The 16,426-nt window shown below is 38.5% G+C and overlaps 1 protein-coding gene across 5 annotated transcripts in view; it reads left to right on the top strand.

Annotated features, from left to right (window-relative positions):
• CDH13 (cadherin 13) overlaps nucleotides 1–16,426 on the top strand; it is a 521,353-nt gene that overhangs the window by 174,717 nt on the left and 330,210 nt on the right. For all 5 annotated transcript variants that reach the window (XM_050904351.1, XM_050904352.1, XM_050904353.1 and 2 more), the window contains exon 3: nucleotides 899–1,107. In XM_050904351.1, coding sequence (XP_050760308.1) covers nucleotides 899–1,107 — 209 coding nt within the window. The remainder of the gene's footprint in view (nucleotides 1–898; nucleotides 1,108–16,426) is intronic.

The following is a 16,426-nucleotide window of genomic DNA, read 5'->3' as shown; positions in this document are numbered from 1 at the left end:
CAGGGTAGCGAGCTTGCTCTGCGCGCTTCTCACTGCCCTAAGGATCTTGAACTCCACCATTTCATGGTCACTGCAGCCAAGGCTGCCCTTGAGCTTCATATTCCCCACCAGCCCCTCCTTGTTGGTGAGAACAAGGTCCGGCATAGCACCTCTCCTCGTTGGCTCCTCTATCACTTGGAGAAAGAAGTTGTCATCAACGCATTCCAGGAACCTCTTGGATTGCTTATGCCCTGCTGTGTTGTCCCTCCAACAGCTATCGGGGTGGCTGAAGTCCCTCATGAGGATGAGGGCTTGTGAACGTGAGGCTGCTCCTATCTGTCTATAATCCTTAGCTATACTGATAGTGCAGCTCATGCACTGTATTACAATCCTGGTAGTTAGTAAGAAATATTATAGTTTGGTTTTCCTGTTATATAATACTTTTGCAGTAGACTATAAGGTTGAATAGTCTGTAAACAACCAATTCCAAGCATAAACATTTACTGGATATCTGAAATCACTTTGCCAGCAGAAGAGCCTTTAGAGATCCCGGGTTACAATGAGGAGGATAACAAGGTCTCTACTGTTACTGCCCAATTTGTAGAACTAGCTGTGCATTTTGTGCATTTGATTTGAGTGATTACAAAATGTTCATGTCCAAAGTGTTTTGTTTATCTCCCACCTCCCCAGTTAGCATGGTTAAAATCTCTTCATCCTTCTGAAAGTGCATATTCGTAAGTTTTGTCTATGAATTATAGTCACACAAATATAAAGCTTCTTTGAAAGCTTTTCCCCTTAGATTGGGAGACATTTCTTTCTGAGATCTGTAGACAAGCCAATAACATAAAGATGTTTGAAGTCTATGTTCCAAAGTGGATACTTATAATTGTGTTTTCTTTTTTCTTTTTTTTTCCCCCAGTGGAATTTGATGACTGCAAGGGGAATAACAAATTGAACTTCGAAGTTTCTAACCCAGACTTTAAGGTGGAACGCAACGGGTCTTTAGTTGCGCTAAAGAATATATCAGAAGCTGGCAGAGCCTTGTTTGTCCACGCGCGGTCTGAGCATGCTGAGGATATGGCAGAAATTTTGATTGTTGGAGCAAATGAAAAACGTGGTGCATTAAAGGTAAGATAAATACAAAAGACTAGAAGAAAGTGCCAAGGAGATGCTGCTAGATATTTACATGTGCCATCTAGGACTGTAAGCAGTTTTAATCTGTTAGCAGAGATCAAAATCAGTCTTCAATCCAGATATTGCTGTAATGTTTTAGCACTTAGTTTAACTTATAATATAAATTTCCCAGGTTTTGAAAGCTGTATCACATCTTCAGGTGTAAACGCTAAATATTCATAAAGAATTGATTCAAATGAAAGAGCCCAAGTATCAAAATTGGCTGGTTCTTCTGGTGTATATTATGCCAGATAACCACAGTTTGGCCAGAACTGAAAATGGAAAATCATAGTCTAAATGTGTAATTTAGAATTTACAGAACCTTCACATTCGCTCCAAGTCTAAGTACGTGGGAATGAATTCTATGGTGTAGAATTTAAATTTTCATATAGATCTGCTTATCTGATATTGTTACGTGTTAAACTATATAAACATCTACACACAAGTAACAACACATATTTACGCTCTGTCTCTATGCACTAGTGATTTTTGTTCCACTCTGTCCACTGAATGACGTGTCTTTTTTTTCCTCTTCTGAATTTCAGTGTAATGCTAACCTCATACTATGGGGAAAAAATGCTTCACAAATTGATTGAATTGTTTACTTCACACCCGTGAAAGTAGCAAAAGGAAATGTGAGATAGCCTTCACTTCTGTGTCATGGCATTTAGGAGAGAGGCAGGCAAGACAGTGGCTTACTAGACAATTAAGCCTGGTACCTTTACAGACTTATAATTTCAAGGAAGTATAAAGAAGCCATGATAAAAATGACTGATCTGTTGTCTTATTTTGGCATTTAGACTTTCAGCTGCCAGCGTTCTCATTATATTTCCAACAATAGCTTAGTATAACTTAAGTCTTCCATTAAAAAAAAAAAAATTAGCTTTAGGGGAAAGGTTGAACAAACTTCTGAAAGTCTGTGGCTGAGGAAGGGTTTTGATCTGCACTTTAAGTAGCACACAATGTGAATATAGATTGCCAGCGGGAGAGAAAGTACCAGAATGTGTAACTGCAGAGAGCCGATCAGAACACTTAAATGGAATTTAATTTTATTTAAACATGCTGTTTCTTCTCAAAGTTATATTTTAACAAGGGCATACTTGAGAGAGTCTCTTTACATGGTGGAGCTGTGGATTTAGGACCACGCACTGCCAAATTCAGAGTAGGAAAGCTACACTTGCAGGAGCTGGGCACTTGGCTGTCCTGCGTCTCAAACTAGCAAGGCATGCTCCTTCTGGTGCATTCACAAGAATGTTCAAATGATTTTGTTTTCACTCCAGGTTTTGAAATCTTAGGAGCAGTTTCAAAATGGGGATTCTTATTCTCCAGTTAGAAGTTAGTGAAACCACAGAGGAGTTTGAAACATCTCTGACAGGAGGTCTGGAGTTAAACTTTAGGGGCTTGGTTTATGTGTGAAGATCTGACTCTCTGATAAGAATCATGTTCTGAAGTTTTATTCTGGTTTTCTTAGAGAAGCAGCCCTTCAATGTCTTTGAGGGGAGATATTCTATTGAAGTCACAATCTACTAGGGGAAATCTTGTCTTATGAGTAGGAATTAACAGATGTGTATTTGCACAGACTATAACATATCTTTGTCAGTGACCTTTTTTCCTTATGTCCTATTCGGGTTCTGGGTAGTGTCCCCTCAAAATGTACCAGCAATATTAATTAATGCCTAGTGTTGAAATCTATCACCAGACTACATTCAAAAGCCAAGTCTGATTTGGCCCCACTCCTGGATTCTGTTCCAACCACTTTGTGTTGATTCAGAGAGAGAAAACCAGTCTAAATCTGGCATATTCTGCCACTTACCAGTCTTCCCTCATAGGTGACTCCTCAAAGCAATATCTCAGCATCATCTCTACCTGCATTCATCACTTCTTTATGGATTTTGATATCAGCTCATAACTAGATGATTACCCTTTTAGTATGGTAATCCTTGGCGTCTGCAGTGCCATTGGGAGTTACATGATGCATTAATGTGTCCTGGGAAATTCATCTAGTGGGAAACATCCTCTTCTTCAAGGGAATATAAAGATCTTCGGGGCTGGCTGTCCTACTCTGGCCTCAGCCAGCACTCTGTAGCTCTTAAATCAATATTTTTTGCCAACAGTTTCAGCTATTGTTTGCCTATTTTAAACACAGCGCAGACAGTCTTGTCTTTCTGTTTGTCATACTTGAGAAGGATATAAAGATTACAGCATCCTATCTAAAGTGATTTTATGATAAATTTGAACTTAATCCTGTACTTTTGCAGTCTAAATGTGTCAGCATGGAAACAGCAGAACTGCTCCATCTGTTTATGCAAGGAGTCTTGGCTAAGAAATGCTCAGATGGAGCCTTAGTAATTCAGCATAATTCTGTAGGGTTAAGATGAGCACATGCTAGAGCACTGCTTAGCATTCAGTACTTAGAGTACAGTACCTTGTTTAATTAGGGGATAAGTAGTTCTTAAGTATTTCCCCACTGCTAGCAACTGCCGTTTCTTTTCTGAAAGCATGTAACCTACATCTGTGAAATCCCATTGTTAATGTTTCTAATTGCAGATTCCCAATATGTTTGGAAATGACTCACAACAATGATCTCTCGTGCTGACTGGCAGTCTGAGCCTAGGAAGAGGTAGCATAATTCCTAAAACTTTCTGATTGCTACCAACCATGCTTTAGATGAATATTGAAAATATTTAGAGGTGCGATCTGGAGTATGCAGAAAAGCTTCTGGTATTCTAGTGGTGGAGGGGTGTGGTTCTTTCCTGTTGAAGATGTGGGAAGATTCCAGCAGGCCTCACTGATGAGTCCTACGTGATTAACTTAAACTAACTTCATGGCCATAGTATAGTCAGTGGCTGTTAGAATACCACTGACTATTTAACTCTGCTTTTTGAGTCTGAAGGGCATGTTCTCTTACTCTTCTGACAGAAGCATATTAGATCCGCAGAGCATGCAGCTTTCTATCAAAGGGTGGCTGTGACTACAGTATGAGAAGGTAGATGGTTCCTCAACATCATCAGCCAGCTTGGCTGTTGCTCTCTGATCACAGAATCTTTTGCAGGATCTAGTGACAGAAGAGCAGATACAGCATTGCTACGTTTCCAGGTATCTGGATGTTTCTGCAAAATACCCTAAAACCCATGCATGTCTGTATCTACAGATATGCATACATCCTATTGAAAGCAAAAATCTGTACATCAGATTACAGTTAGGTTGCTTTCTACAACCTGCTGTTGGTGCCCCTTTCCTCGTATGATTTTGGCTAGATATATTGGTTTCTGTCTGTCTTGACAGAGGGGAGTATTCACAAAAAAGCTACTGTCGTTTTTGAGAGCATGTAGAATATGAGTGCACGGAAGAGTTGCTGTGGGCTATGGAAGGTGTAACATTACAGTGTGTCATCTTTTTAATAGCTATGTGTGCGTACATACTTGTACCCTCAGGCAATCAGAGCGCTCAATGAAAGAAATGAAGTTCACTTGCATTCACTATGGAGCAGTGCTGGTGAGGCATGCACATCTGTGCTTGTGCTCTGCTTTGCCCAATGTTTGCTTAATATCCTTTACACACAGTCAGGACTTGAGTGCATGGTGATATTAAAAAAAAAGACATGGAAATGTTTTGATTCACCCAGGATTCCCAAAATGAACTTTGGGTTCATTCTGAATAATTCATAGACTTGCTAATGTTCAGATCCCTAATGAAAAAATAAATCACTCACAAACCCTAGTTGGGAATAAACTGACCGAGCCGATGAGTGGCAATAATTATTTTTTTAACTTATGTCTTATCCAATGCTTGGTCCCTGCTTTGCTTTATGGAAATTGTAGGACAACCGAAACTTGCAAATTTCATCACATCTGAGCATTTGACCAGACATTACTGGATTTATTTATTTATTTAAAGAGTCTGGTTTTGTGGAAGACAGAAAGTATAGCCAATCTTTTGTAGAGTCTCATAACAGGTTGTGAGTTGCAAAAGGCATCAAGCTGGGAATTGAACCGTGTCCTCCAAGGCTAAATAAAATGGTTGTCTGCTAGTCCTTCTCCCCCTCTGTAATCTAATGCTGGTTTTAATGAATATACCCTTAGTACACTGGGAGCTAAAAGAAAACCTTGGGAAACAATCTTTCTCTGCCTTTTTGTGTTGGCAAAATGCAGCCTTCCCCCCCTACCCCCCCCCCCCAGCAAAGGGAGTTATTTAAAACTTTTATTTATTACAGCATCACAGACACAGGGTGAGGGGTGGGGGGGAGTGAGATATCAAGAGTCTGGCACCAAAGCAGATGAGAGGACAGGCAGATATTCAGAAATTCCAGGCTGATAGTAACTTCACTGTATGGTGCTCAGCAGTCTTCCATACAGAAGGATGAACTGACTAAATAGAAACTGTCAAACCTTCAGGACACTTTTCAGGCACTAGACAGAAAAGGAATAGGAGAAAGAAAAGAAGAGATAAGAGGGAGGAGCACACCCTGAGACAGCATGTTGTAGACAAAGTTTAAAATCATCTCCAGCAGTAGCTCAGATTGAAGGAAATGAAGTTGCTATAGTCCCTCTACTCTGTCCAGTCCACTTTGTAACAACTAGGGGCTAGTCAGATATGCTGCTTCTACTTTTCCCTTTCCAAACCATTGCTTCTCCCAACATCAGGACCCCGCTATGTTTATTATAGCGGGGACAGGAGAGGCAGCCTGGCCAAAAACTTCCCAAGCCGCCTTGCAGACCTGAATTCTGTTTCCTACTAAGTCACTGCCTGAATGTATATGTTTGTGCAAGTTGCTTTATGCCTGTGTCTCTGCTTTCTAAAGTATCAAACAGAAATAATGAAACGAAGCTCCTTGGATTTAAACGTTAGCATTTCTTGTTTGTGTCTTACTCTCTGCTTTATCCCCCCAAGATAGAGATTGCAAATTTTATTGATATGAGATAAAAAGTGTCTAGAGCCTTAAATCCTACATGTATGGCTTTCTGCCTTAGAACAGATGATAAAGGATCAATAATCTTATTATGAATCAGGATTCTCTCCCAGAAAAAATATTCATGAGAGGAAGTGAATAGTTGAATTTAGTCATCTGGCAGTTCAATAATTTATTTGAAAATAAGATCAAGAATCAGCCTTTCTGACATAGCAAGCAGTTGTTCCCATTAATGTATATTAGCATTTTTTTCAGTTTAGAATAGAGTTCCAAATAGGCTGAAAATGACTGTGCAAAAGTATGAAGATGGACTCTCTTATGAGATATTGACAAGCAGGCTAGAAGAGTTTCATATTATTAGATTTTGCATATAGCAGTTGCTGCAAAAAGTAATGCACTGCATAAATAAAATACTATGTTTTGCATTTAATTTTGAAGCACAAAATAGAGTAAGTCACAGGGGTACATCAATATCTACAATACACTTATGAGTTACTATACTGATCAAAACAGTATATAGAACACTGTTTTCAGAAAAGCTGTGGAGATATTTTGCCTTTGGATATGATGGTGTCCTTCAGGCATATAAATAAGGGTTTTCTTAAAGAGCAAACAAAAAATTCATCTTCTCACTTTGCGTTCAGTTTGGCAGAAAGCTTAACATAGCAATGTTCTCCTACTAGCTGTTAAATGATTAACTTGTTATTACTTCTTTTACTTTTGTTCATTATCACACTGCAAACACCTATTGACTTGGAATACATGCATAAAAAGCTGAGGTATAAGTGATTTTAGAATTTAATACCTGTGTGTTGATGGTATTTTGGTAAATTACTTTTCCCTGCTTTAATCACCAGTGAAAGGACGCAAATTTTCTTTCTTTTTTTTTTTTTTTAAAGTCTGCAATGCTACATTGCAGTTTCACAGAATACATCTTAATGTCAATGAAAGCAAGAGCTTGTTCTCGTCAATGGGTCATTCTGTAGTATGATTTAGCTGCCTTTTTGGCTATATTTTTATAAAAATCCTCTGTGCAGACCACTTGCTGTTGGGGAAACAACAAAGCTCCTTTTATCTAAGAAATCTCCTTAACCACTGAAATAACTATTTTCCATAGAAATTCCAGTCACCTGCTTTCCCTTTTTATCCTTCAGCCTGATCCAGAACCTGCTGAAATAATCAGTTTCCAGCAGACTTTAGATCACATCCTCGAAGCAGGAGTTTTGTCTGACAGTGCTGTACAGACGTGACTCCCGTACCTCTTTGCTGGACTCTTTCTGAGTGACCCTGCAAGTCCCATGGCAGTACACAGTAGTTATGATTTTTCACATATAGCCACGCTCCCCCTTTTACTCAGCTCTGCAGCAGAACCTCACCTCTATTGATAGGCTTGTGCTTTCCCTCAGGCCTGGACTGAATTTGTACTTCCAACTTAACTCTGCAGATTCCCACCACCAAAGAAATGCAGGTTTCATATACACTGGCTTTGGAGTTTGCTCTGACAAAGATCCATTTATCTGAGAATTATTATGGTGCCAAGAGATGTGGCAGTTGCCATAGCAACAATTACATATTGTGTTGAATACCAGAGTAAATACTATAAAGAACATGAGCCGATGGTGGTTTTCATTAATTCAATGTTCCTTTTTTGAGCAAAGTGTGTCTTGTAAGTTTATTCACTGTACGTATAAATGCTTAGATCAAACGTGTGGGCTAGCTTTCCTTCTATTTCCCTCAGTGCGCAACTTCAGCATGTAAATGAGAAGTACTTGGTTATTTAAGGAGAGAAAAATGGTCTTATAGACTGGAAACATGAATAATTGACTGTGAAACAAGAAGGTGTTAGCTTCTGTGAATGTTCAGTGCTTTTCTCTATGAGTAATCTACATTCAGATTTTATGTGAACTAGGGATGTATTTATCCAGGAAAAGGGACTTTGTGCTTTTCAGTAGGAAGCAGAGCTAAGACAAGTATAGAGTATGTTTAAGTGATTCAAAGGTGAAATGAGATGATTTTTGAAACAAATGCAAACCTTGTTAATTATTCCAAATTATTAACAGACTAATGAAAAACAACAGGCAAAAAAATTCTACATGACCGCATTTTATTAAAAACATCTAAAATCGTAATTCTTTTCAGCCCTGAACTGCATTGAGACTTCTCAGTTAGTTCTCCCTGCAATAACAGGCATCACCCACAGGACATTTTCACTATTGCTTGGTCTGCTTCTGGTGTAAACGTAAGGTTTTTGTGGAAGCTCAGAACCAAATGCAGTTCTGGAATGCAACCAATTTTATTCTATTTTCTTTTAAAACACACTTAGGTCTTATCCTTCATCCATAAGACTTAATGGCAAAGCTTCCATAAATCTCAGTGAGAGAGATCAGTCAAAGATTGCTGAAGTCTTTTATCTGAACTAAAATTCACCCTGGCACAGACTGCCAAGAAAATACCTATTTACCTCTTGCCCCTAAAACATTTTTATGAGAGTTTGAATGGTAGATGAGTTGTGTGAAGACATTTTGAATTGAATTAGCTTCTTTTTATGATCTAGGATGCTAACTGTCCTTTATCCATTAAAAAAAAAAAATCCACTAAATTTTGTGGACGCGTGATAAACCATAATGCATTGACATATAATTTTTTTTCAAGTAGTTGTTGTTCCAAGTCCAGCCTGAAAGTATTCTGATACAGAGAAAACTATGCCGATCCTATGTGTTAGTCTCCAGAGACTGATGGAGTTGTGTGGAAATTTGTGCCAGAGGTGTGGGGAACATTTAAAGGAACCATTTGGAAAAGGTTTAAATTTGAAATTCATTGTAGTAAATGAGGATATAAGTGGGAAAGCAACAGGCTAAGCATGATTTAGTAGAACATTAAGCAAGATCGTAAAGGATAAGTAGATGTCTCTTAGGATATGTAATGTCTTTCATTTATAAAGCAGCTTTCATCCTGTAAGATCCTTAAAGTGTAACTATTAAGTACACAGAGAAAGAATATGTGTGTGTGCATGTCTATATACATACATCTGTAAAAAGAGGCTATTTGCATAGATATCTTTATTGTTGATACTTGTCTCATAATACTTTTTCACATCAGGATAGGAACAGAATCATTTTTAAATAAGAGGTTTTGGAAAAGGACATGGTGATTTCTATATGATATTAAAATTGCCATGACGTCCTTAATGTCCTCAAATCCATAATGAACAAGAGATGTTACAGAAACCAGAAGGACCTGTGAGACTTCTGGTACAGAAGAAAAAGCGTCCATTTCTTCCACGGTTGTTCTCGCATCTGGCATGCAGGCATGATGCAGTCAGTGTATGACAACTACACCAGTTTCACCAGTGATACCTCAGATTTATTAGGGAACAGAGACAATTCCAAGAGGAGATCAAACCAAGTTGTGTTCAAAACTAAACTCAAGGTTCTTTTTTGTGTCAGAGACACAACATATTGCTGATGTTTTCCCACTATAAGCTTTTCCATAAGCTTCCAGAACAGGGTGGATTTGAGAGAGCGCCATAATAGTAGAAATTATTCACCTGAAAAGATGATTTCCTGAGTCAGAGTTTAGTAATTTCTCTCCTGAGACATCAATAATCATCCCTAATGATTGCCCCAATACTTCCATGCTGGTTTTCACAAACCTGAAGGAACATTTATTGTGGTTATTATAGTAACACCTATCTTAGCACACATCTAAGCATTTAATGGAGCATTATAGAATAAAAATCTACATTTGTCCTCCCCCAAGAATTGATTCTGCCACGGCAAGGACAGATAGCTCTTTCTGGACCTAGAATTCCTTATTTGTTGATCATTGCAATTCTGTTGCTTTTAAGAGTATTCCTTTGCATCTTACCTTACAGTTAGTTTTCTTAAGTACCTAGAATAACTTGGCAAGTTGAAGAAATATTCAGCATAAGAATGACAGAGTTAAAGCTTAATACAATTTGGTATCTTCATAATAAACAACTCTGCTAACGTTTACAGTCATCTTGGAGTTATTAATCATGCAGCTCCTCACTTCTTATTTTACCACCAAATCAAACTGAATAAGCTTTGCTTTAAGCAGTTGATCCATCTTAGAAAAAATAGTTTTATTAGTTGTTTATATATCTCCCCCTCTTACTGAGAGGGCACCTAGGGATAGTGATTACACAGGAAGAGAGTGGAGGGGCAGCAGGTCTATTTGAACTGGCCACTAGTCCTGCTATGTACAGCAATTGGCTGCTGCTAATACTTTTGGTACCTCTAAAATTCCTCAGTGTCCTTCATTACTATAGAAAAGATAGATTCTTGTTTAAGGTAACTGGCAAACAGATGTACTAGTAGGAAAGGGGAGACTGAATTTGGCCTCTAGTTTCTTAACAACCTCACTATGACTGTAGTTTGGTGCATAGCAGTAAACAAGAAGTTTCCTGTTGAGTAAGAACAGATTTGTTAAAATATTTACAGTAATTGTTCTGGTAACTGGTTTGATTCAAGTTCTAGCAACACAAAGTCATTTAGTCAGCAATTGTTCAAACTACTGTGAACAGATACACTTCAATTTACCTGCAAGTCAGCAAACACCCTTGTGGTTGACGGTGTTCAATACTTGTTGAACCATTTGGCATATGTTTGAACTCAGCAGGAAATTATCTTCAAATCATTTTGTCTTTCGTTTCTTTTCTATCTCTAGAATTACCTTGTGGTTTTGAGATAAATGAATCATGGATCTAGTATATGCAGCTTTTTAAGATAAGGAATAGACTATAATCCTTTTAAAATGAGAGCTGGATCTAGCTCTTGGTGTACTGGCCTTCTTGTGGACTAAATTGTATGATCTTAGTACAATACTGTAGCTTCTGCTGCTTAAGAAGGTCCTTTTTTGCATCATCAATCAGTAATGGGTTAAATGCTTAACTTTAAATAAAGTACATTTGTCTCTATAATAGTACTAATCACGCTGGAGAACTACTGAATATTTTATGCGGCCAAGTACCCTGTTCTACAGTTAATGTCAAGGCAGTATGGATGAACTGTGGTGCTTTTGTTGTTGGTTTTTTTTATTTTATTTTTAAATGGTCTCTGTCAAACATGTTGTGACATGACCTGTGTATTCAGAAATGGAAATCTGGAGTCTTTTTGTGTGTGTGTGTGAAGTTGTCTTCATTACTCATATCTCGTATGAGTATAAATGACAAGATTTTCTGGAGCTTTAAGGACTTTGCTAATAAGAAACAACACAAGAGTTAAGCATTTTCATATCCTCCTGATGCCCAACATCTTTTCAGAGTTACTAGAACAAGCATGTAAAATGTATAAATCATCATCTGATGGATATACTTTGCAGACTTAAAGACGATAATCTACAAGCTATTAAAAAACAAAAAAAATCCAATTTTTTTTTTAGTTCTTCTAGATCCCATTTGATGCTATATGTTAACGTGTTGAATGTTTGTGGGTTTTTTTTTCTCTTTGGACTTTTTTACAGTATTGAACACTATTGTGCTGTATAAAGATTTATCTCTAATCACCTGGAAGAAAGGAGACAGTACAAGTTTTTTAAAATCTGGAAGACTGTACCAAATTTCCATTCTCAGATGTCAACAAGAAATTTTTTGTGTAGGGATTTCAAGGCTATAATCCTGTGAAGTACTTGGACTATCCTAGGAGATGCTGAAGACTTTATATATGCACTGACATTAGTACACATTAGTATCACCTGACTTTTTTGACCTCCCCAAAAAAGAAATGCTAGTAAGAAATCTGTTTGTGTTTGCGCTACTAATAGTTTAAAAGGCTATATCAAAATGCAGAGGGTTTCCTTCAAGCACAGCAGTGTGGTGATAAAATAGCATGTCAGCCCCTATGAAATAGGGCACTTGAGTGCTCTCATGAGACATATCATTTTGATTTGGATATTGTTGTACTCAAATTCCAGTAAATTCAAAATTCCTGAATGGCTGACAAATACTACACTTTGCAGTTTCTTCTCTGCACAGGAAGAATATTCTCATACCCGTGACTTTTTTCTCTTTTCCCTGAAGAGGAAAGAAAAAGTCAGCCACTTCTGTTTGATAGGAGATTGATGACTGCTGAAAGACTATGTTGGTAAACAAAACCCCTGGTGGGACTAGGTGTACTCAGTCATTGTGCTCCAGTGCGGCACCATCTGGCAACAAGAATATTCAGGCTAGATCTGTTCTTATTGCTGTTCTTGCTTGTCATGGTTTAACCCCAGCTGGCAACTAAGCACCCCACAGCTGCTCACTCACTCCCCCCAGCTGGGATAGGGGAGAGAATCAGAAGGGTAAAAGTGAGAAAACTCTTGGGTTGAGATAAAGACAGTTTACTAGGTAAAGCAAAAGCTGTGCACGCAAGCAAAGCAAAACAAGGAATTCATTCACCACTTCCCATGGGCAGGCAGGTGTTCAGCCATCTCCAGGAAAGCAGGGCTCCATCATGTGTAATGGTGACTTGGGAAAACAAATGCCATCGCTCCAAACGTCCCCCCTTCCTTCTTCCCCCAGCTTTACATGCTGAGCATGATGTCATATGGTATGGAATATCCCTTGGTCAGCTGGGGTCAGCTGTCCCGGCTGTGTCCTCTCCCAACTTCTTGTGCACCCCCAGCCTTCTTGCTGGTGGGGTGGGGTGAGAGGCAGAAGAGGCCTTGACGCTGTGTAAGCACTGCCCAGCAATAACAAAAACATCCCTGTGTTATCAATACTGTTTTCAGCATAAATCCAAAACGTTGTCCCATACTAGCTACTATGAAGAAAATTAACTCTATCCCAGCCAAAACCAGCGCATTCTTCACCCCTTATTCCGTACTATTTACATCATGCTCAGGTCCCACACTATCCAATATGTCCTCATTAACCACTCCCCCCCTTCCCATCCTTTGATATAATACACGGATATCATTCCCCTGGTCTATGGACCAACCCTATAAAATGTCTTTAAAATGTCCATTGAGTTCATTTAGTCCATGACTTTGGGCTCCATCTGTTATGGTGGTCACTCAGGACAGGAGTGGTGGTGTGTTGCGTGGAGTTACTAGGCACTACAGCCAGCTCAGGTCACTGCTGCACTTGCACTGCTTCTTGTAAGGCTTGTCCTCCACTGGTTCAGGTGGTTCCTGCTCCAAGTGGAGCCTTATCTATGAGCCACAGTCTCTTCAGGGGTATACCTGCTGCAGTACAGACTTATCCACAGCTGCAGTTGCTTTGAGGTGCACCTGTTCCAGTGTGGCCTTCTCCATGGGCCATAACGCTTTCAGAGATATACCTGCTCTAGTGTGGCCTTACTCACAGCCACAGTCCCTTCAGAAGTAAATCTGCTCCAATATGGCCTTACCCATGGCTGCAGTCCCTCCAGGGGTATACTTGCTCTGTCGTGGGTTTATCCATGGCCACATGCTTTGAGGTGCTCCAGCATGACCTCATGCACAGCCACTGATGCTTCAAGGCGTACCTGCTGCAGCATGGACTTATCCACAGCCACAGATGCTTCGAGGTGTACCTTCACCAGCGTGGACTTAGCCATGGCCACAGAGACTTGGTTAATCCTACCAGCCCTTTGCAGCAGAATTGCCTGCTTGAAATAAAAATACTTAGACTGAACTCCTGATTTAGGAAATGGGGTTTCATTATTTGTTTTGGTACTGGCTCAGTCAATAGTCATCGATTATAGACTCATTCATTTACTGTCATTAATTGTATCAAAAACTGAACCTCCATACTGAGTGGTTCATTGGAACTGTTCACATATATTTGATTTCCAGCTATGTCCATAGAAACGTTACTAATATATTAGTGTGGGATATCTTGCAAGAGAGACTTTAAAACATGTTCTTTTCAATATATACATTGTAGTTTTGTATTGAGAAACATAATATAGGAATATGTATAGATTGGGTTTTTTTAATAAAAAAGAGGAACAATATGTGACAATTCTTCAACAAAGTCATGTTCCTGCTACTTAATTAAAATCATAATCTTAAAATTGGTACAGTTGGTTGTTCTATCCACTCTGTTTCAATGATGCCTGCAATTTGATACTGAGCAATTTTTATTTGTCCCTCTCTTGGTTTTCAACAGAGGTGAATTGTTTCAGTAGCAGGTCAAGGGAAAAATTGTCAGCTCTTGTGTGTGATCAACTTAATGTGATGCAAAGTTCTACCCATTTCGTGTCTTTTTTGATTATACTATTGCCGTGCATATTAGTGAAGGGGGAAGATTTCTCCCGTCTGTGTCAAAAGAACTATGGATAGTTCAGACTATGTGTCCTTATCGCTTATGTAGCTGTGCAGGGCAGGTTAAGTAACTTTCTGACTTTATCTGCAGACAACTTTATTTTCTCTGTGCCGCTGTATTGTGTTGTCCTTATGTGGTTCGCTCTCTTCCCCCACACTCCCAACCACCATCCTTTTGAAGCTGATATGGTCATTGAAGTCAGACAAGTCTGTCATGCTTCGTATTGACCTCAAATCAGGAATTAAGGTGGAGGTCAGGGGAGGGGATGTTAAAACTTCAGTTTGAAGATTAAAAGTCAAAGTTGGGGAAGATATGGCTCTGGATTTGGCTCACATCTATAACACTCAGACTCATTGCTGACAAAGTTACATGTATATGTGAGGTAAGGCTTGAAGCTTTAAGTTACAGGGTTGATTTTAGGCATGATTATTGACAAAACCGTGTAATTAATCTGTCATAGGAAAATATAGAAAGCAGTACACCAAATGCAATCTCCATTAAGTCAACAGGAGTCATTCCACCGACTTTAATGAGCTTTGAATCTACTCATAAATCTGCTATGAGGAGTGTCCAAATCAAAATTTATTTGAGGGTGACCTTGATGTTAATTGTTAGTGCTTCCATGTTGTTTAATTGCCAGGAAAACTGAATGTATTAGTGGGACTATCATATGGTATAGTCCTTTCTACTGGATACTATTAGCATCAAGTTGATAAGTATAACATTAATTGTGCATAATATTAGCGGAAGTCACAGTATGCCAGATATATTTTGTGTCTATGAAACAGGAAAAATAAAATTTCTTTTTCTTTTTTTTTAATGTTGTTTGTGACTTCAGCTGAATCCCTGCAAAATTAATGCTTTTTTGATCAAGTAGCTCTTTAGAGGATCTCAGAAGTTTCACACTTATTCAGTGGCTTTTAATCCCAGATTTTGTGTATTGACTATAATTACTTTAAAATTACATTTCAAATTACATTTCAAATTTGTAAATACCATAAGGCAGATTCTGTTCAGTCCTATGATGTTTAATAAATTTAACATCTGCCAGAAAATTTCAATCATCTGTATCCCAAATGGAAACATTTCCTACTTTAACATGTCATATTTAATTCAATTAGAGGAAAAACGTGGGAAATATATTAGAAGTATAAAAGGGAAAGAGTTCCTTTAATATTTGCCTACTAAACAGAAAAGTAGCTGGTTTACTTGAGGGACATAATTACTGTATCTTCTAGTGGTATGAAAATATGGGATAGTTAGAGGGTTGTGGGGGGGGAGAAATTATTTTGGTTTTGTTCAATGGCTTTCCCCATTCCTTGTCACTGCTGGTAATTATTGTCTCTCTTTTTAGTTGGCGCTCAGTGCATTAGGCTGTATTTAGGATAATTTTATTAATTGAAAATATGCTTCAGAACAATTGTGAATTAGATAAGTGACTTGATTAAGACTCAGTCTTTAAAAATATAGAATGAGAAAATAAGGTGAGGGAAATTAATCTTGACTTTAGACAATAGGAAGATAAGACTCTGGTTTCCAGTGTAAGGGTATGTGTTTAGGAGAATCAAGGGAGAGAGCAAAAACATTCTGCATTTGCATTATTTCTCCTTCATTTTACTGTAGTAGTATGGAAGCACTGACAAAGATTGTGGCTTTTGAGACCTTGTTCAAACATGTAGTAAAAGATAGCATCCGCCCAAAGAGCTTCCAGACAAAACAGAGGTTGGACGAAAGGAAAAAGTGTTATAATACTGACAGTCTTCGCTTTTATACCTCTCTGCCTCAGATTTCTGTGTATAAAATGGAGGTACTCAATAAGTATATTAAAGGTAAAGTATTCAGATACAGGGTAATAGGGACCTTTTACCTTTTGTTGGCAGAGACCTGGCAATTTTGAAATTAAGGCTATTACACTTGGTTGTTTGATTTAACTCTATTCTAAGCCATCTGCTTCGTGGGTTACATCTGAGCTCAACTTCAGGGGGCACATGCAGTGGTGTCTTGGAGGTCTTGATGTGGCCTGCAGTTTATCAGGTAGAGCTTGCTGACTTTGACTGTTTCTCTCTAGAAAGGTAATAAGCAATTCAGTATATATCAGGATATACAAACAGATC

Source organism: Gymnogyps californianus, chromosome 12 (genome assembly GCF_018139145.2).
Source record: "Gymnogyps californianus isolate 813 chromosome 12, ASM1813914v2, whole genome shotgun sequence".
Taxonomy (NCBI): domain Eukaryota; kingdom Metazoa; phylum Chordata; class Aves; order Accipitriformes; family Cathartidae; genus Gymnogyps; species Gymnogyps californianus.
The sequence above is the reverse complement of the archived record's forward strand: the minus strand, read 5'-3'. Positions and strand labels throughout refer to the sequence as shown.